General features: G+C 39.7%; 1 protein-coding gene across 5 annotated transcripts in view; it reads right to left on the bottom strand.

Annotated features, from left to right (window-relative positions):
• The window catches only part of TMTC3 (transmembrane O-mannosyltransferase targeting cadherins 3), a 52,566-nt gene that overhangs the window by 6,046 nt on the left and 24,296 nt on the right, over window positions 1-22,224 (bottom strand). For 3 of the 5 annotated variants that reach the window (XM_005279123.5, XM_024106888.3, XM_065560145.1), the window contains 6 exons: window positions 20,972-21,144; window positions 18,749-19,001; window positions 11,029-11,177; window positions 6,470-6,590; window positions 4,749-4,860; window positions 311-414 (listed from right to left, as the gene is read on the bottom strand). In XM_005279123.5, coding sequence (XP_005279180.2) covers window positions 311-414; window positions 4,749-4,860; window positions 6,470-6,590; window positions 11,029-11,177; window positions 18,749-19,001; window positions 20,972-21,144 — 912 coding nt within the window. The remainder of the gene's footprint in view (window positions 1-310; window positions 415-4,748; window positions 4,861-6,469; window positions 6,591-11,028; window positions 11,178-18,748; window positions 19,002-20,971; window positions 21,145-22,224) is intronic. The other 2 variants (XM_065560150.1, XM_065560153.1) reach the window with 1 other exon arrangement.

Below are 22,224 nucleotides of genomic sequence, written 5' to 3'. Positions count from 1 at the left end.
CTTCCCTCGGGGCTCCTGCTGGGGCTCGTGGTGACCCAGTTAGGGGTTCTGCCCTGGGGCATCTTCTGAGGTTGGGACCCCCATGGTTACAACACCCTGATATTTCAGATGTAAACATCTGAAATCATGGAAGTTGACCAATTTTAAATCCCTCTGGCCGTGAAATTGACCAGAATGGACCATGAATTTTGTAGGGCCCTACTCATGCTAGCTGGGTATGCAGCGTCTGTACTCTACAGGCCATCATAAGTGCAGACATACCTAGAAAAATTTCAAAGGATGGTAGTTAAAAAACAACATTACTACTTACCTGTGGCATCAGTGATTTAGCAATCATGTATGACTCTTCTGCTTCTTTGGTTTTGTTTAAATTTTTATACGTTCTTCCTACGTTCATGTGGGCACCAATATCATCTTTAAAAAAATATTTAATATAACATTCATGTCTCATATAAGTAAGTGTAATTAAAAATCTAAGCCTCATGAATATTAAATATTAATGCCTCCATTATAAATGTAAGCCAAAGGAGTATTAAGGAGTCACTGATGCCTGCTGGAAAACTGACAAAATATTCTAAATGAACTGGATTTTGGTCACACTTCTTGTGGATTTTCCCCTTCTCCTTTTCTTAAAGAAGGAACTTTTTATTGAAATAGCATCTGATGGCTGAAGAGTTCTAACTTTTCCTGACACTTCTCACCTGAAGTCACAGTTATGTTTGAGACAGTAAAAGAAAAATCTTTACAATAACTAACTGTGGGTGAACCAAAATGGTGCACAAGCGTCTGCACAGGGGCAAGTTATACCACATGAGAATTATATAAAAATTTTAACTTCAGGTTAAGAGTAAGCAGGAGATAAACTCTTACTTTTTCTCTTTTATAAAGACACGGATATCATGACAAAATGGCTGATGTTGGTATGGTGGGTCCTGTGCTTTTCTTGGTGGTGGGGGGGCTAGGACGCCACCGTTTACCCGAGGGCCCCGCTAGTGGCCTGGGTAGGTGGTAGTAGAGGAGGCAAGTGGGGGGAGGGGTCTGGGTTTCCTCCTCACTCTGAGCCCTAGCCCCTCTCAATACCTGTCGGTTTCTTACCCTCTTCCCCCTTGGGCAGGGTTACCCTCGGTCCTTGAAGCTGGGGAAGGGAGTCTCCCTGCTCTGCTGGGGCAAGGTCTCGCTTCCTCCAGTTCTCTGGTCTTTCAATTTTCAGAAACACACCTCCAAACTCCAGTCCTCTCGCCTTCCTCGCTACACACTGTCTGCCTGAAGCAGGGTTTTTTTAATTAGGTTCCTGACAGGGCCTTAATTGACTACAGGTGCTCCAATTAACCTGTAGTAACCTTCCCTAGAGTACAGTGAACCACATCTTAATTAACCTAGAGCTTACATATCTCCCCTCTACCACTCTCCCACTGCTCCTTTGCCCTGCTGTATCACAATATACAAAAGAAAAGGTAACACAGGAAAACATTATAAGCAGAATTGTGTCAAGATTATTTATTCGTAAGTCAGTAGATCCCTTTTAGGGTTTTCAAACTTGGTAAAAATCGATTCTTGGCTAAAGCACTCAATGTTCAGAAGCTGATGTTAGAACATTGAACAATATTGTTCTAAGTATATTTTCTACATCATCCCATATATTTTGATTCCATATGTGATAACATAATCTAGGAAAGAATCTGAAGTGAACGACTGCAGTACTTTCTACGTAGTTATCCCGCAGATCAGTTCAAGTAGAATTGACATGAGGATGACAATTCGGCTCACATGGATCGATGTTTTTTATATGACTTTCTAGTGAGAGACGTATCAAAGAACAAATTATAAGCATTTCTACAAAGTTCTTTTACAGACAGAAGCAGGCTTTACATGCTAGTCTTAAATCAAACCAAATGCCCTTTCGGCTTAAAGGACTTCGACATCCCAAACAGAACCCAATGGGCCTTTTTATGTCTTCTTTACAGAATAAGGCAGAGGAAGTAATCAAATAAAGCCTACATAATGTAGAAGACTAAAAGTCTGATTCTGATAAGAGCAGCAAATAGATCTGAACGCTATCCACCTCACTAAAATACAAAACCACTTTCAAAAAGCCAGGAATGACTTCCAATTCTTTTTAGAAAATTTCTGTTTTCCTTTCTTTTGGCTAATTTTACACAATTTTTTGAACATATTACTCTCAGATATCTTTATTGACAAAGGAAGTGCAATCTATAACAGTTTTGTGACCCCAATTTAATACACAGCACTTAAAAGGTTAATTCATAATTCAGTAATGGCAAGATGAAACTTCAAAACGAAACAATTCTTTCAAAAGCTTTTTGAAAATAGTAATAGTACTAGCAGTTTGAAGTCATTTTGAGACTACAAAATCACAAACAAACCACTAAAACAGGAAGAGTGTGGATCTTAGATCCACATGTTTAGCATACAAAAGCTAAATGATCATAAGGGTTTTTGGTTAGTAATTTTTCTCTTTTCACCATGGCAACTTAAGTGCAAAGAACCTATAATTAGGTGACAATAATCCTTTTTCACTCTCCCCCCTTTGTTTTTAAACAGCTAATACCCTAACAGCTGTAACGGCATCGAAAAAAAAATCAAAACTTGACTTTGGGTTTCAAACAAAACACCCAACCATACTATTAATTATAATGCACTCCAAAACCACAACTCCTACATAATAAAACATGTACTGTACATTGTAAAGAATGTCAAAAAGTGCACCAAATTGTGTGTAGTGTGCCACAAATATTATATGCATGTTAAACCGTAAATTATTTACTTTTTACTTTCAGATATATTTTTTTAGTTTTCAAAACTATCACAGTATCACCTGCATCCTTTGGGTCAATACAGTATCAACAATACATAAAATATAAGGAATATGTATTTAGTATTAATATTGCATATGTACTTAAGCTTCATTAACTTTTGTTACAACTTAAGATTGTATTCCTTTTAAGAGATTAAAAACCCTGCATTTCTGTACATCCACAAAACTTTACTCAAGAAAGTTTACAATAAGATAAAATTTTTGTTTACATTTTCTTACAGAGAATAATCTCACCATAGTCAACCTACTAAATGCATTACGTGATTTAAAGTTCAGTTATGGAAACATAATTAATGCAGAAGTAATTTCTTGAAACAGTGCACTTAGAATAGACTACAAAAAGAGATTCCCTTACAGCAGGCCTGCACAACATGCGGCCCAGGGGCCGCATGTGGCCCGCGTGGGCTCACTGTGCGGATCGCGTGGGTTGAGTAGGTGGGCTCACTGTGCGGCCCGTGGGGGGGTGAGTAGGCAAATGGGCAGGCAGTTGCAGGGAGTGAGTCGGGGGAGGGGGGCTGAGGAGGCGAGCGGCAAATCAGTGGCTGACCTGTTCTACTGATCTGGTCTGGCTCCCATCCCCTTTCCCAGGGCCAGCTCCAGGCACCAGCAAAACAAGCAGGTGCTTGGGGCGGTACATTTCTAGGGGCGGCATTCTGGCACCGGCCATCATAGGCGCTGACTCTGGGGCATGGGGAAATAGTGCCCCCGCTGACCCAGCTTGCCTCCGCTCCGCCTGCTCCCCTGAGAGCGCCACTGCCACTCTGCTTCTCCCCCCTCCCTCCCAGGCTTGCCGCGTGCGAAACAGCTGTTTCATGCAGCAAGGCTGGGAGGGAGGACAAGCCGAGCGGCGGGGCACTTGGGGGAGGCGGCGGTGGTGGAGCGGAGGTGAGCTGGAGTGGGGAGTGGTTCCTCTACCGCCCCCGTTACTTCCTAGCTCACCTCTGCTCCACCTGCTCCCCTAAACGCGCTGCCGCTCCACTTCTCCCCCCTCCCTCCCAGGCTTGCCGCACGCAAAACCACTATTTCGCGCAGCAAGGCTGGGAGGGAGGAGAAGCCGAGCGGCGGGCACTCGGAGGAGGCGACGGTGGTGGAGCAGAGGTGAGCTGGAGCGGGGAGCGGTTCTTCTACCCACCCCATTACTTCCTGCTTTCCCCGACCCTAGCTCACCTCCGCTCCGCCTGCTCCCCTGAATGCACCACTGTTCCACTTCTCCGCCCTCCCTCGCCTGAAGCGGAGCAGCAGCACACCAGGGGGAGCAGGCGGAGCGTAGGTGAGCTAGGGCGGGAGGTCACAGGGGGCCCGCAGGAAGCAACGGTGGGGGGGAAATGCGGCACACCGGGGGAGGAGGCAGGGCCGGGGGCAGAGGGGCACGAAAAAAAAGGGGGGAGCGGCCAAAAATTTTTTTGCTTGGAGCGGCAAAAATCCTAGAGCCGGCCCTGCCCTCTCCAAGTGTTGCAGCTGTCTGGAGGTGCCTGCCTTCCACACCTTCCTCATTCACACCTCATTCATTCAACAGGGCAATTGATTACAAAGTGTGTGTGTGGGGGGATCTTATTCTACTTCTAGCAAAAAGACATTTTTCTTTTACCTTAATTATACTACCTTTGGGGCCCGCTATAACAAATTACCGAGGTTCAATACTGCTGTTTCGGTGGGGTGACGCTGGGGAAGGAGGGTTTGTTTCCGCGGGGCAGGTAGCGCTGGGGGGGTGCGGTGTTGCGTTTTGGGTGGCGCTGGGGCAGGGTTGGCAGCTCTCGGGGGGTTTTGGCCCTCAGCTGTTTTCTTTGGAGTAATATAGCCCTCGCCACTTTATGGGTTGTGCAGGCCTGCCTTACAGTATCAAATTATTAAGAAGAAATCATCAACACCACTGAATGCACCTGAGCAAATGAAATTCATCAATAACTTTTACCTGGTTGCACTCGTGTGGCCTGTATGAAGAATCTCAAAGCTCTTTCAAAGTTCTTTTCATTTTCTAAAGCATGACCCACATTATTCCATAGTTTGGCATTGTTCTTATTTACCTGAATATAGAGGCATACATATATTAAATTTCAAGTATATATCACTTATAGTGCTTTTAACTATATTGAATAAATTTAAAGAAGCAAAGCAAATAATTTAGAAAGTTATATAAATTCCATGAAACTACTAAAAAGAATATCAAATCACAGATTCGGAGAATTACAGCAATTCAAGTAAACTTGTTGCCCAGGATCTATTTTCTTTACCAAGCTCTGCCAAATTCGATCCTTATAAAAGTCCAAAAAGGTTCCAAGCTGTATTACAATTCTTAATGGGAAATGGGCATCCAAGAGTAAACAGATTTCCCCTCCTCACCTTCAATTCAAAGATGGCTTATTTTTGGGGCTCAAATTTTTCAAAGATTTGGTCCTCAACAGAATAAATGCATCTCTGGGTTCATCCAAATGATCAACCACGCTATAGAATACCTTCAAATGTATGCTTACTGTGCTTACTCACAATCAAGAAAAAGCCCCAATACCTTATTTTTTTGCACATTAATTCCAATGTGAACTGACACACTGGTTTTAAAACATTCTCAGAAGCAATTCTTTGGGCATAAGGATTGCCATGACGCTATGTAACTTGTAAACCAAACACCGCAATTCTCCAATATTATCATGCTCAACTGCACTTAGAATTTTGAAGAAACTGGCTAAAAAGGTCTCACTGAACAGTAAGTAGTGGGGGCTATTGTCTGGCTTGCTGGAAAAAGGTGTGTACTCTTTTAAGGACTAGAGAGCCAGGGAATGACTTTCTGCTGCAGCTGCACACCAGGCCAGTGTTGGGACACTGACCCATCCTCACTCCAGGTGACCAAAAGAGAGGGGGAACTATATAGGTCCATGCCAGTGCAGGAAAAGCTCTCTTTTACCTGGACCAGGCAGAGCAGTGCCCACCCTCGCGCCAATGGAAGTGGTGAAATATTGAGGTTTGTCAGAATCCGCTGTGAGCACTGCACTAGTTGCTACTTTCTTTGGGGGTTGGGAAGGAATTTTTCCCTCATCGCCAGATTGGCCAAGGAGAACTGTTTTTTATTTCCACATTCCCTACAGCAGGTTCAGGGGTGCTTAGTTGGAGCAAACATGAAATGGAAGTTAGGCTATGACATTGCAACTAATTATGTAAATGTGGGGTGGATGTCCAGTACAGGTACTCCATATGGAATGGATAGTGATCAGAAAAAATGGACTGGCAAAGGAATTAAATGAGGTAATCTTTAAAGGAGCAGAAGTGAGGGGAGGGGACGGGGAAAGAAGGGGGGTGTTGTGGCTCCTACGACTGGAATGGCAGGGAGCCAATCCCCTCTTCTTTATAGCCCCGCCCTCCTTAAACCTCATTCGAGGTGGGGGATGGCAAGATCCCAACAGTGGGTTGGCTGGGGACCAGGATGGGTAAGGGGGAGGGCTGATGGAAGCCCACCGGGTATATCTACTGAAACAATTATGGAATTACCAGAACTGAATTTTTATCTGCTGAGTACCCAGACATTTAAGAATAAAATTGTGGCTTAATTAAACCACATCTAGCATCTCCTGTCCTTCTTCCAGCGCAGCCAATGATCCATTATCCACTTGCCCTATGCCACTTTGAAACATAACACCGTACCTTTAAAGCTGACATAAATAAGGTGTATTCTGATTCCCAATCCCAGTTTCTGTGCAGTGTTTTTAAGGCATGAGTGAACAGCACTACAGACAGACAAATCCAGGACAGCTTTCTCAGCACACTGTTAAACAAACAAACAAAAAAATAAAATAAAATAAAACAAAACCGGAGCTGTAAAAATACTGACCACTACACAATTTCAATAATATGGTAAGGGGATATTTTACCTCCTTTCAGAGAATAGGTATAATTGTTACCTGGTACTCATTGGTGAGTTAAAGCAAGAAGAGAGAACATTTTGCAATTGCTATTGTAATTTATTCCAACTGAACACTAGCAGCTAATTTAAACTCTGAACTTTGAGGAAAAGTATATTTAGCCTCAAACTTTTGTTATTTACTGTATCAATTGTAATGTCACAACGTCCACTTGATAAATAAGTTCATTACAATAATCCACAACAATTTTCTACAACTAAAATAAAAACGTGGGAGATTCTAACTTATGACAAACTCTCAAAAGTCGAATTCAAAATTAAGGCAATGAATGGGATCCTGAAGTCAAACGAAAAAGTTATTTAAGTATTTTAAAAAGCAGATATTGAGAACACGTACTAGGTCATCTATTCCATCATCTATGTCTAATACAGGACCATCCTATACAAGTTTTTAATGCAGTTTCTCTAATTTTTTACATAGTTTGGACATCATTTTAGTGGAGAGGTTTTTCCTGGACCAATTTGTCTATTCACAATCACATAACAGCCTGTGGCACATAACAGTGGCAACTACAATTTCTTAAATGGAAGAAAGTTTTAATGCATCTTTAGGTCTTTTTAATCAGTTTTAGAAACTGAAAATAATGGGGAAAATTCAGCATTAGGTGACCAGTCTCCCAATACAACTTCATCAACAAGGAATTATTGTGAAGTTCTAAGGTCTGTGTTATACAGGAGGCCAGATTAGATGACCACAGTGGTCGCTTTTGGCCTGAAACTATGAAAACTTCTTTTTCTAGAGTTTTGTCCAGTTTATTTTCTATCCAGACTGGGTGTTTTGGGGGGTGCTACGTGGTTGATCTGAGATAGATATAGAAGATATAGTAGCAGCCTAATCATTTGGACCCCAAATCTTAATCCATCCCACTGGGAAAAAATTAGTAAGGACACAGTAACCTTCTGGTAAATACATTTCTATTGTTTGGTTTTAAGACAGCTTTAAAATGCTTATCTTATGCAACCTTATCAATGTAAACAACTTGTAGCAGCTCATTGTTGTCAGTTATTTCTTAGACTGTATGTTCTATAATAATTGTTCCCAATGTGCTGTATTTTTGGAATAAGAATGAGGGACTGCTGCTTCTCTAGGGGACATGATGAAAACAAAAGGCTTTTTAAATGCTTTAGATATTGTGCAGACCTAGGAGGAAGACAGGCCAGAAAAACTATGGTGATTGGCACACACCTTATTATTCTATTTATATATCAATCATTGTTCCTTTACCCAGACATCATTAGTTCTCTTTTCAAAAAGATAGGTTATTCCCACACCTTCCTGAGAAAATGGGCCCTTTCTCTTTACGTAAGACCCTCGAGGTGCCTGTGCGAATGGTCCTGGGAGGCCATGGGAGACCTGAGACCTTCCTATGCACATAGTGTGGAGGGATCAGATGGCAGGTATCGGACAGCAGGAAGTCTCACATCCATTTATAGGGCATTTGCTCTCATGTCACTGTAGTGCTAGGGCTGTGAAAGTGTGACTGGGAGTTTGTGCAATGTCTCCTATGGGGTGACCCTTGCACAGAGAAGCTGCCACTGTCCATCCTTAGCTCTGCATCTCGTAAAACTAAACCAGTAATCAACATTTTTAAATATACAGCAAACTGAAATATATTTTATTTGAACATTATATAAACTATGCAGTTAAATATACACAGGTGACAGTACTCATCCTTTAAATAAAGTATAAGTCAAGTTTGAACATATTCTCCTTAGAACAGATTCTTAATTTATATTTCTTTGTGCTTAATCTTTAGAAAGTGTATAGCAATACTAAGGAAAATAAAATTAAACATTTGTGTTTCTTTGATATAAAAACAGATGGGACTAATTATTAGGCTTAGAAAGGCTAGGTCTACTTAGCAGCAACTTTAGCATGTAACCTGAAATAAAGAATATTGCACTGCAATAGAAACTATTTGGTTTCAAAGAAATTTTTTATTATTATTTTTTTTATTAAAGAAAAAGACAATTATTGACACTAACACCTTTTGGAAAAAGGTAAACCACAGAGAATATAAAACTCATGAAGAAATGCTCAGTAGTGAACCATACACTCAGTTGACAGCACCACTCAGGTTACAAGATGAAAGACTAACTACATTGTAAATTATCCCTAGGAATAGGTTTTCAAAGTAGCCATTCCTCTATAACCTGAAAGACATCCCCAATTTGCTTTTCACCAATACATTATAGAAACTTAATTAAACAAGTCAAATCTTTCGAGCTTACAATTTGTGGATCAGGAGAAAGAGGGAGGCAAGGACTAACTTCCTTTCTTAGCATTTGATCCCATTTCCAAATTCAATCTCAAAACAAATTTTAACCCACTTATTCTACACTTAAGCAATTGTAAAATATCTTACAATTTGGATGTGGCAGGCATGAAGAATTAGAAATATTAAAAGCTAACAAAGCGCTCAGTATAAAAGATAGCGAATTAATCAGGGAAATATCAAAGAAACCCAAATATTCCTCTGCGAAGGTGGTGGTATGAATTCCAAGATTGCTTCACAATATTTGAACCTGAAATATTAAGTGATTCAATGGGATTAAGTACATTAGCATTTCACCTTTGCATATGTACAGTGCAGACACTTTAAAAGCAAGACACTAACACAAGGCAGAACAACATTTTGAAAGCACCTGTGATAATTGTATGGGATCTATGTTCATCCTACACATATACCAACAAAAGTAGCTTCTTTTACCTCCAAGTTTTAGTTCAAGAAGTATATTTAATACAAAAGTAATTTTAAAATTACATACAGTCCCTTAATCTGAGACACAATTTTCAAGATGTCATTGGTTTCTCTGACTGGTGATAATTTTTTTTAATAGAAACAAGGCAGATTTCAACATAAGCAAGTGAGTAAATATGCTTCTCCCTATTCAAAATTTGCGTTTTTTCATTGTCATAAATCAAAAGACTCATTACCACCTAAAAATAGCAGAAAGGTGGAATTTCATGGCTCTCTCATTGCAAGAATCTACAAGAGCCAAATGAACACCACATTTTAAAGCAATGACACTAAGTCCAAATAACATTTTGGATACAAGTGAAAATTACTGCACCACACCTTAAGCAGGGAGGGCAGGGGGGTGCATTGTCTGACTTGCCAGAGAAAAAGGGTATACCTCTTTAAGGGCAGAGACGAGGATGTTGCTGTAGCTGCAGAACATATCAGTGTGAGGATGCTAACTCGCCCCTCTCCCCCGGTGACCAGAAGATGGGGGAGAGTATATAGGTACGAGCCGGGTGAGGGAAGCACTCTTTCATCTGGACCAAGCAGAGCAGCACCCACCCTCGAAAGTGGTGAAATACTAGGTTTGGTCAGTATCCACTGTGGGCTCTCTGGTAGGCGCTGCTTTCGCAAGGGGCTGGGAAGGAATCTCCCCTCACTGCCAGATTAACCAAGGCAGAGTGGGGTTTTTTCCACCTTCCCCACAGTGGGTTCCAGGGAGAAAGGGGGAGCTTATTTGGGGTGAGCAAGGAAGAGGTGCTAGTCTATGAGGTTGCAACTCAATTCTATGGGGTGGTTGTCCAATGCAGGTACTCCATAGGCGAAGGATACAGCGATCAGATAGTTTGGTAAAGAATTTAAAGAAAGTGTTTCTTAAAAGAATAGAAATAGGGAGGGTTTGGGCTCCTATAACTGGTACAGCACGGAGCCAAACCCCCCCATTATAGCCCCACCTTAATCCTCATTTGAGGGAATAGGGGGATGGTAGGGTCCCAGCAGCAGGTTGGCTGGGGACCAGGATGGAAAAGGTGGGGGGACTGATGGAAGCCCCCCAGTAAATATTGAAATGATCATGGAATTACCTACGCTGTAAACTTTTATCTGCCAGGTACTCCCAGACAGTTAATAATGAAGTTTGTAGCCTAATTAAACCACTCCTGTCCTTTTTCCAGTATAGCCTGACAATACATTTGAGGACCTCCTCCCAAGTCCCTTTTGGACATTTGTTCACATCACAAAACTGCCATATAATTCATCCTGACTGGCAGTCTTTGTTCAAGACGCAACCTGGACTGGAATAACAGATATAACATACAAAGACAGAAACACACCTGGCTAGAGCTCTTTAGAAGAAGCTTGCAGAGCCACTTATCTACCTTTATTTTATAATGAATAAATACTTAACATTTATATAGCACTTACATCAGACAATCTCAAAGCATTTTACAGATATTAATTAATTATGCATGGTTTCTGTCCACTATCTTTATTCATAGAATTACACATACGCCCCCCCAAAAACCCTAATTTTGACCTACCTTTTGTTTGATAGTTTTTTCCACCCATGTGCTACTAGAATGCAGAATCCCATGCTAGGGACGTACAACACTCGTTCTGCTACTACAAACCCAACAGGAAAAAAGAGGTTTGATGCAGGAATGAATGGCAACACTATTAAACAGAGTGCCTAGAAAACAAAAGCAAACACGAACTAGTAATCAAAACTAGAGTTACAAATTGTGCCTGCCACCTGAACAAATAGAAAAATAATAATAAAATTAAATTAAACAATCCTTATGAAAAGTAGAAGACTAAGCACACTTAACAAATCTCAAGTGTAATTTCTACGTTACACTAAGAATAGACCTCTTTCACATGGGAGGTAATTTTTAGTCTACAAAGAGAAAGAATCCATTTTTGCTTAGTAACCTATGAAGCGTTACCAATTAACTTATTTCGTTGCCTACAAGTTGGAAGTGGGGAAAAAGATCCATCTGCTAACATTTCTTTAAAACAACGGTTCTCACACTGCATGAAAAACAATAGGAAATAAGACAAATAACCCCAAACAGCAAGACCAACTTTATACCATAATTTTTAAGAATTTCCCACTGATTTCAATGAGGAATGCTGCATACAAAAAGTGACATGAGATGGTCCTAGGTTCTAAATCACCGTGTTTCAGTAATGTGGAAGTCAGAATTTTCAACATTATAGCTCTTACAACTATTCTTTTTTGCCCTGTATCCATGTATATTACTTGTATGTTAAACTTGTGCATTAGTATATGACACATGAGCATCAGAACCATAATTGAATTTCCTAATTTGCCTTGAAATTATTTGCCAATGGTTTGAAATAAGATTTAATATTATCTTTCTTATACATTACACAAAACTCTGAATTGTATAATGTAAGAGCTCTATCAGAGAAGTTCTAGAATCCAGTTGCATTGGTTATTGACCCATAACGAAGCCCTTTGAATCCATTTCAGAGCTTTTGTCATATTTAAAGGAAGAGAATGTAACTCTTCCCATGACACTTTAATGGTACTTTCAAACTCGATTTAGACTCAGTTATGTTTGGATTCATATTGCTAAACATATGGCTAGCTGAATTCCTATTATCAGTAAGTATGTGAAATAATTATTGTGATCATTCTTGTCCATTTTAAAATATTTCCCTCACAACTCTTACTCACATGTTGTTCACTCCAAAACTAACAGTACAAAATATATGTGTTGGTTTTAAAAATACTTTTAATCAAGTATATTTAAGAAGACATTTGACATTCAAATAAAAAGACAAGTTTTGGAAATTGCAATTTGATTTAAAAGCATTTTAACCAATTTACACCTTTTACAATTACACATGGAGTGAATGCATGCCAAATATCTCCATAAAGTCAAAATAGTGCATGTTCATGCCATAAAAATGGTTTTGTTGTTGAAACTATGACCAATTGCATTTATATTTGCTACAGCTCACAATTATATAGTGGACCTGAAAACAGAAACTGGCAAAGTCATCATTTAGACTATGAAGGAGTTTAGACAAGCCTGCACATAGTCCTGAGCTATCCTAGGGCTGTTTCTACACTAATTCTTTTTTGTCAATTTCTCCCACTGCATAGTGCTAGCTCTACAAATGGAACACAAGTGCAGACTGGCTGCTGGTATTTTTGCCATAGAATCATACTACTCCTCCCAGATAAGTGACAGTATAAAAAGCCCTCAACCAAGCTACACTAGCACTCCCTGCATTGCTAATGCTGGTGGAGCTACTTTGCAGTAACTTATCAGAAAGCTCAACATAGACAAGGCCTAAATTAATTTTATGTTAATTACACTGTTAGGAACACTCAAAAGCTAAATCCATTAAATGATTTCATGAAGGCACTGAAAAAAATTGATTTAACTAAATTTGCTTACATTTCCCATTTTTCTTGGGGCTTTTTGGATGCATAAATCTCTCAAGTGAAGCCAACTGGCTGGAAATCTTCAAGAATCTACTTATGTGACAGTTCAGTAAATTTACAAGCCCATGTTGAAAAAGAAAGAGGTATTTTATAAACCTGACCAAATATTAATACTGAATCTCAAATACTCTGACATTTGCAGTAAGTATTAATAAATATAGCTTCATATAGAAATTAAGCTATGCTACCATAGATATATTTTAACTCTCATACTGAAATAGATGCATCTTTAACAAACAGCCATATAATCTGAATTTCCCTTTCATGCTATAAATTAAACTTTGCCATATTTATGGCCACTTAACCACTAGCAGCTGGTAGTTTTATTGCAATAACCTAGATCTGAACTTCAAAAACTGTTTTACTCTAAAATCATACTTCCTTATATTAAGCCTAACTGACTTTTCATGTTCATTTTTGTAATCTGCTGAAAAACTTTCAGAAGTATAAAATAAATATATAAGTAAAGCATTGAAGGTGTAATCCAATTTATTTGGAAAAAGGCAAGAGTTACTTGTGTGTAGAGTTTAATAAGAGATACATAATGTTACTAATATATTTTTCTTGCAAGTCTACTATGGCACAGTCCCAGTTCCTTTTTCAATTAATTCCCTTACTAGAAGAGTAAACCAACTCTCCAAAGATGTGGTGGTAGGAAAGGATCATAGAATCATAGAATATCAGAGTTGGAAGGGACCTCAAGAGGTCATCTAGTCCAACCCCCTGCTCAAAGCAGGACCAATTCCCAGCTAAATCATCCCAGCCAGGGCTTTGTCAAGCCGGGCCTTAAAAACCTCCAAGGAAGGAGACTCCACCACCTCCCTAGATAACGCATTCCAGTGTTTCACCACCCTCCTAGTGAAATAGTTTTTCCTGATATCCAACCTGGACCTCTCCCACTGCAACTTGAGACCATTGCTCCTTGTTCTGTCGTCTGCCACCACTGAGAACGAGCTCCATCCTCTTTGGAACCCCCCTTCAGGTAGTTGAAGGCTGCTATCAAATCCCCCCTCATTCTTCTCTTCTGGAGACTAAACAATCCCAGTTCCCTCAGCCTCTCCTCATAAGTCATGTGCTCCAGACCCCTAATCATTTTTGTTGCCCTCCGCTGGACTCTTTCCAATTTTTCCACATCCTTCTTGTAGTGTGGGGCCCAAAAATTGTCAGATATTATTACTTATTGGGAACTCAGAGAAGAAAGTGGACAATTTCCTTTAAAAAAGGTGTGTACTCTTTTTCGAAGTTAGTTTAAGTACCAATTCATAGTCATGGGCAATGTGAAGTTGGGAACCATTGCTTTAGTGGCGCTGGTCACCAGAACTGTCACTGGTCCCCTATATAACAGTGACTTTTTGTTAATGGCCCAGGATGGAAGTGTGTAGTAATTTTTTTTGTTTAATATAAAGGGTCTAGGGCAGAGGTGGGAAAACTACGGCCCGTGGGCCACATCCGGCCCGCGGGATCCTCCTTCCCGGCCCCTGAGTTCCTGGCCTGGGAGGCTTGCCCTCGGCCCCTCCCCCACAGCCTCAACTCACTGCGCCGCCGACGCAATACTCTGGGCGGCGAGCTCCTGGGGCAGCACAGTTGCAGAGCCCAGTCTGACCCGGTGCTCTGTGCTGCGCAGTGCGTGGCTGGCAACAACCGGGCGGCGCGGCTGCAGTGCCGCCAGCCACCGGTGCTCCAAGCAGCACGGTAAGGGGGCAAGGGGAGCTGGAGGGCAGGGGAGTTCGGGGTGGTGGTGTGATAGTGGTCAGGGTGCGGAACATGGGTTGAATGGGGATAGCGGTCCCAGGGGGCGCAGTCAGGAAGGAGGGGAGGTTGGATGGGTGGCAAGGGGCAGGGGTTCTGGAGGCGGTCAGGGAGAAGAGGTGGTTGGATGGGGCAGTCGTCCCAGGGGGACAGTCAGTAATGAGAGGAGGGGTTGGATGGGGCATCAGGCAGTCAGGTACGGTGGTTCCAGGGGCAGTCAGGGGACAGAGAGAAGGGCTCCTGGGAGGGCACTCAGGAAGAAAGGGGGTGGTTGGATGGGCTGGCGCAGGGCAGTCGGGGCAGGGGTTCCAGGTATGTGTGTGAGGGGACAGCGAGCAGCGGGGGTAGATGGGGCAGGGGTCCCGGGGGAGCAGTCAGGAAGAAGGAGGGTTTGGATGGGCCAGGAGTCCAGGGGGACCATCAGGGGGCCAGAAGCGGGGGTGAGGTGGGGTGGATAGGAGGTGGGGGCTGGGCCACGCCCCTTACCCCAACCGGCCTCCATACAAATTTCCAAAACCCGATGCAGATCTCAGGCCAAAAAGTTTGCCCACCCCTGGTTTGGGCAAAAAATTATGCTTAGAGTTAACATGGTCAGAAATTACTACAAGAACAGCACTAACAAGCAGAACAGGGTAAGAATACAAAGCGGGGATGCACTCACTAATTATCAATTCTCATTGATATTAAGAGCTATTTAAATGCCCTAACAGTTCACCAATTGTGTTCAATAGCAGTATAAGTTGAATTGTGTTTAGTTTTCTTAAATATTTGGGATCTGTTTAGGGATATCTTTCATACTAAGTTAATAAAAGTTGTGTAACCAACTTTATTTTGTGTTTTCTACAGCATACAAATTAAATCTGTTTAAGGCAGCCATAACTGGATGTACATACTGCTGCACCATCTATAATTGCTGTCAGGCACTTCAGAAAGAAGGATTCTGAACAACAGTCTCCTTCATGAAGTCAACAGCTTGAGTTACTAGTTAAAGGTCAAAAGGAAATTTGGAACAAGAAAAACCAAAATGACTTGAAAGGTGCTAAACTTTATTACAGAGATCATAACACCCAGTTGTACATACTGCCATGGACTCTGGAGACTTATTTCCAAGAACAGGTTTCAGTATCCGAAGAAGTGGGCTGTAGTCCACGAAAGCTTATGCTCTAATAAATTTGTTAGTCTCTAAGGTGCCACAAGTACTCCTGTTCTATTTCCAAGAACAGGATTTTCAGACTGCTTATGTCAAGCAAAAATGGCAGCTTTCTTTTATGTTGTTGTTCTATTCTGAAAAGGGTCTGCAAAATGGCATTGCGGGATTTCACATTTAATATGGTACATGTAAAATGAGCACAGTTAATGTCTTTTTATAATTTGCCACCCAACTGGCAGACTTGCAAACTCCACCTGGGATCCAAGTGAAGGCGTGGGTTCTTTTCTTCTCATGCATCATCTGTGGACCAAAATGTGCCCTCAGTGCCAGCTGCAATGGGCTTGCTCAAGTGTAACTCATTGAGTGCTAGTAAATAATTCTCATCAGGATTTTCAAAGGAGGTAGGCACTCAAATTTCAGTGGGATTTGGACACCTAATTTCTTTAAGTTCCTCTGTTGGTGATGCACAAGAAGGAAAAAAAATCTAGCTTGCTCTCTTAACTGCTGTAGTTCTGAAGTGCTGACAGGAGTAACAAGCAGTAAACTTATTTTTGTCACTAAACCAAATGGACATGGAGCTAATCCACTAAGTAATTAGGTGTCACATTCACAGGGACTTATCATGGAGCAGAACTGCACTTTAAAATGATCAATCTAATACCAAGTTGTGGGATGAAGAAAAAAATGTTGCTTAAGCATATACTATAACCTGTTTTTCCAGTCCATATCAAGTACATAGGGAAAGTACATTAAAATCAGATATAATCATTTAATTAAAATCTGTTAGTAGATACAGCAGTGATGAACACATGGAAACACCTAAGATGAATATATCAGCATAAGCTTTTTAGAGCATAAAGTGCCACATTAACTACGGCTCTCTTTGGTTACTGAGAGATGTAACTAAACTAAAGGTGAGAAAAAAAGTTATGTCAAAAAACTAAGAGGGAAAAGCTCACCTAATTCAATGGAAGTTGCCATATCCATTCACTGACTACTACAAATTACTCATCTTGGAAAATTTAACGCTAGATCATAAATTAAAAATATCTGGCATCAGAATAGCTTGAATTACAGATTATAAATACTTTGGTTTAATTAAGAGATCAAAACAGATAAGAAAGTCAATAGAAACCCAGCTAAAACTGAGCCAGAGTCAACAGGGTTTTCTGGCAGTTTTCAGTACCAGGAGCTGTGATGGCATTTTCTGTCTTGATTCAGTGAACGATAATATCTGCAATTAGATAATTACTGTATTATCTGCAATTAGGTCTGATGGCTTAACTACTTATTCTACACCAAAGCATGCAGTATACCCAACTAGAAAGTGGCTTTGGGACTATTTTAACTCCCTATCTTGTGGATGGTAGATTAGCAAGCACTAAATAAGCAACGTGTTGTAAAAATGCAGAGGTAAAAAATTAGTTCAAAATAAAGAGATACATAAAAAGTCACAACACCAAATTTTCTTTATAGACAATAGATGGGGCCCCATTGTTGGACAATGAAGACACAGTCTATACTTAAGTTTTACTAGAACAAGTATGTAAGTCAAAGGCATGAATTTTTGCTGATACACTTATGCTGGTAAAAAGACCAGGTGTGGGCACAGTTCTACAGGCATAAGATACTATACAGCTTATTTTTCGTTGCAGAATCAGAATGAGCTGTTCTACACTGGTGTGCAAGTTAAAGAGGGTGTCTGCCATTTTTAACTATGCTGGATAAATTAAAGCAACAAAACTTTTAATTGAAGAAAACACCTTATATCCATTGGCTAAGAACAGGTCACACTTGGAAGTCATTGAGTCTTTATTTCAAAACGAGCCAATTAGTGAAAAGACTTTTGGTGGGTTACTTTAGAAAAAGATTTCTAAATCACAATTAAGATATCTAGACAACAACTGTCTTATACCTTTATTAGGCAGCATTTATAGCTTACCTAGTTTATTTAGATAATGAGCTCTTTCTCACACATTTGCTCTACCAGATGGGTGAAATCTCTTTTTCCACCTACAGTATCAGCTGTGATACAGATGCATAAATATACTATAGATTTTTATACATCAGTACAAAGTAGATGTACATTACAATTGGTCTCACTGGACAAAGACTGGGTTTGCCCATTTTACTTAATGACTGTTGTGTGATTTTTCTTAATAGGGTAAACATCTAGGAGGAAAAGAAAGTTGCATGGTAGCAGCAATTTTGATCAAAGTTTGAAAATGGAATATTCTAGAAGTCAATGTTTCTTCATGCTAGCCGAACCACCTACATCCAGCCTACAAGGGGTTCACTGTACTAGTATCCCTAAAGAAAACACATTAGAAGCAGTTTTCTGACCTACAGTATTGTTTACATGTTACAGTACTTGAGGGATTGTTGTATCTAATATATAGTAATGCATCCCCATTTTCTGGTAAATTGGGCTCCAGGCACTTTGACACTGATTCTTTGGCATGAAATCTAACAGCTAAAAGAATTAAAAAAACAAACAAACTAAAAACAACCCATGTGTATGCAACTGTGCTACATGAGACTTGCAGTGAACATTCCATTATAAAAAGATGTTTCAATCAGTGAAGCAGACACTTTAAACACTAGAAATAAAAAGGCCTCTTTAAAATAAGCTAGTACTATTTAACTGACTATTTGTGATGTAAATTGTATTAATCCTTTTTCTCTCTGAACTGATTATTTTCTCTGGAACTATGGAGTCTCAATGTTCAAGATTCCTTACCAGGGAAAGCCCTTTTATTTCTTAAAAATGATGCTGAAATTCATGTAAGGAAAAGCTAAGGAATCTCAGGAGTTTTCCACTACTTTCAGTATAGGCCACCTCATTGTAACCAAAAAGACTAAAAACATGCATCATTCCTACCATCAATACAGTCTTGGAGGAATCCCCAGGGTATCGGAGACTGAAGACAATCAAAGATCCCAAAAAGCAAAAAAATGTAATGGTGGCAATATTTCTTATATCTAGGAAAGACTCCACAAGTGGAATAGTTCCCATAGTCCAATCACAGCATAGCTCTGAGGGATTTAGAAGAAGCCAAGCATTTACAGGGAGGAGGTAGTTGAAAGTCAGCTGCCTTGCAGGAGATGGACTTACAGCAGCTGGGTTATCAAACCTAAGTAAGAAGAGAAGAAAAAGAAAAGGACCTTTTAGTTGGAAAAAAGTTACAGCTTAGACCCCTCACTGCAATGCAGTCATTTTGCACCACACCACTGCCAGATGCTGGACCTAAAACATCACTTATGTGGGGGATTCCTGCAGCAGGATAAAGATGGATTAGGAACTACCAAGCCATCTTATCTTTGTTGCATTTATAATGTGCATGGCTAGGGAAAGGGGAATTGGCTGGGGCTTCCGTAAACACTCGCCATATCAGCTCCTTAGGACCACTGGCAGGTGGCATAAGTTAGAGTAGGCCTGAGGCTGCTCTAAGTTTCTTCAGAGGGCTGGGATGCTAAACAACTAGCTTAGCACAGAGGGAGTATAGAGACTACTTTTAAAACCCTTGTTGTGAACAGTCTTTGGCCATAATTAAGTATTCAGGCCTAATTTCCAAGGGGAAATGCTAGTATACTACATTTACATATCACTCACAAGAATGACACAAAATTCCAAATTTATGAATAGTAAGAGCAATGAAATTAATAGTAAAGGGTATGTGTCTTCCAAAGTCTGACCACAATAAAGAACCAGTATCTTGAAGAATGGAATCTATATAATGAGTGACAAGTATCTCAGGTTTCACCAAACAGCATTATCTTTCATTATTTTTCTCCATTATTTTGTTTTGACTGCAACAGTACATGTAGTTTTGAACTATATTTCTATTCAAACTGAAATATTAGTACGTGGACTAACACGTTTACAAGAGAAAAACTCAAGTTTGCAGTCCAAATACAGGCAAATTAGTATGAAATAAAAAAGTGGAGGTTAATATGTTTGAAGCAGTGATAGCTGGCTGTGTTGTAGCCTAGATTTATAAATACACTGCTACCTTGATATAACGTGACCCAATATAACACGAATTCGGATAGAACGCGGTAAAGCAGTGCTCCGGGGGGGCAGGGCTGCCCACTCCGGTGGATCAAAGCAAGTTTAATATAACACGGTTTCACCTATAACGCGGTAAGATTTTTGGCTCCCGAGGACAGCATTATATCGAGGTAGAGGTGTATGTACTTACACAATATTATAAAACACAACCAGCTAACACTGCTTCAAATGTCTTAGCTTGCATCCTAATGGGGCTTTTCAGTCACATTATGCTAACGCACCCATTTTTTCCATCAAGATGGGACTAATGTGTTTAACATTGAACATGTGAGTAATCCCACTGAGGTTAAAGTTAAGCATGTGGGCTAAAAGCACTTGGAGGATCGGGTCTGATATACAAAGATGCAGCCTAAACAGTGAAAATTAGATTTTAAATATTTTAGCTTTAATCATTTAATTTATTCAGATTACTTCATATTGAGTTCTCAAATGAAATCACAGCTTTCATTACCTTATTCTTTTAATAAATGCATTACTAAAAATAGTTTCTCATCTAAACATGAAATAAATTATCTTTTTCTAGCTATTTTAGATGATATAGGAGGCTTTATACATTCCAAATATTGATGCTTGATAATCAGACATGCATCTGGAGAGTGGTATTAGAACTGAAGGACTGCAGTTTTACTTACTGTAAACACTAAATTATTTGTGTGTGAGGTTTATTAGACACACATTGTACTATATATAGTGAAAATGCTTCATTAATGAAGGCTTTTACCTTCTGCCTACAAGTTTGAATACACTAGTGACCAAATGTTCTTACCATTCAATGAGTGCTCACTGGCCACTGCTATTTAACTGGAGCTTAACAACTGCAGTTATTGCTGTAACATAATAGGTGATTTATCACAGATAAATATGAGACTGTATGGGAATTCCAAGGTAATATTAAAGTAAGTTAAATCTAAACACTACCTAAAGTATTTTGTGGCCATTTTTAATTGTCACTTAATGAGGTCAGTTTGATTTATTACTATCTTTTAAAATAATAAAACAAACTTTCTCATTAAATTAATTTTTGTTTTTTACCTGGTAAACACTGGAAGCTGAGACTGAATGACCTGGACTCTGACTACAACAAGGAGCAGTGTACTGAACATCAGAACAATAAGCTTTAACAGTGTTTGGAGCATAGAATAAGGAATACTGCATTTCCCTCGGAGAATCTGCACGGCAGCATCCAACAGCATAGGCAAAGTATACTAGAAAACAGAACATGATGTATGTTATCAGACAGTACAGTCTTGTTTAATCACATTCACTATACTTAACCAATACGAACTTTATTCTAGGGGGACTATCAGTGCCTGCTAAAGTTAAGGTTGCCTGCCTGGGTCCAGTAACTAACAACTTTTGAAAGCTTTAATATTTTTAACAAAAGCATCCAAGTGTTTTTCACATGGTTTGTCTCTGCCCAAAGTAACTTTTTTTAAATTTTAAATAAATGAGAACAAAAATATTTCACCTGTTTTTGTATACAAAAGTGTGTGTGTGTGTGTGTGTGTGTGTGTGTGTGTGTAGGGGGAGAAACACTTTCCACATTATGAAAAAATTATTGCAAATTTTTTGAACAGCATTAAAGCCAAACAGCTTGTAATATTACACAGAAGTAGCCATCATAGAGGCTAACTTAACTAGGCCTCACTGAGGCTAACAACTAACTGTACTGAAGATGTATGGAACAGGACATTCCACAGGTGTCTAGTCAGTTTCAGATTATGGAGTTAAAAAAACAACAACATATTACTAATTTTTGTCAAGACAGCAAAGCTTTTAAGTTCTAAAGGAATGGAATTCCTTTTTGTTTTCTCTAAAAAAAAATCAATTCCCAAAGTCAAAAAAAATAACAAAAGTTAAGGTATCATGTGCAGCCTTAAATCTGCATGAAGACAGTCATATTACATGAAGACACCATTCTCAAACACAATTTTTATGACAATTGTAGATACATTCTTTTTTGTTCTTTTACATTAACACCATTTTCACTGTCATAACAGTCCCATACATTTTTATTGACAAACTTTTTAAATAAGGAGTTTTCTATTTATGGAATTTATTTTATTAATTTTACCAGCAGCTATGCACTATGACTATACATTTTCTTTTCAAACAGCAGCTAGCTTTCTTTCGGTGCAATTCAAGGGCTTAGGCAATTAACTATAAAACTTAGCAATGAATTCAGATGGCCCACATATGTCAACAAATTCTCACTAATACACTGTTGCATAAACAGAAACAAAGTAAACTCTGTATATTGTATATTTTTCATATAAATAATTTCA

This window comes from Chrysemys picta, chromosome 1 (genome assembly GCF_011386835.1).
Source record: "Chrysemys picta bellii isolate R12L10 chromosome 1, ASM1138683v2, whole genome shotgun sequence".
NCBI lineage: Eukaryota > Metazoa > Chordata > Testudines > Emydidae > Chrysemys > Chrysemys picta.
The sequence above is the reverse complement of the archived record's forward strand: the minus strand, read 5'-3'. Positions and strand labels throughout refer to the sequence as shown.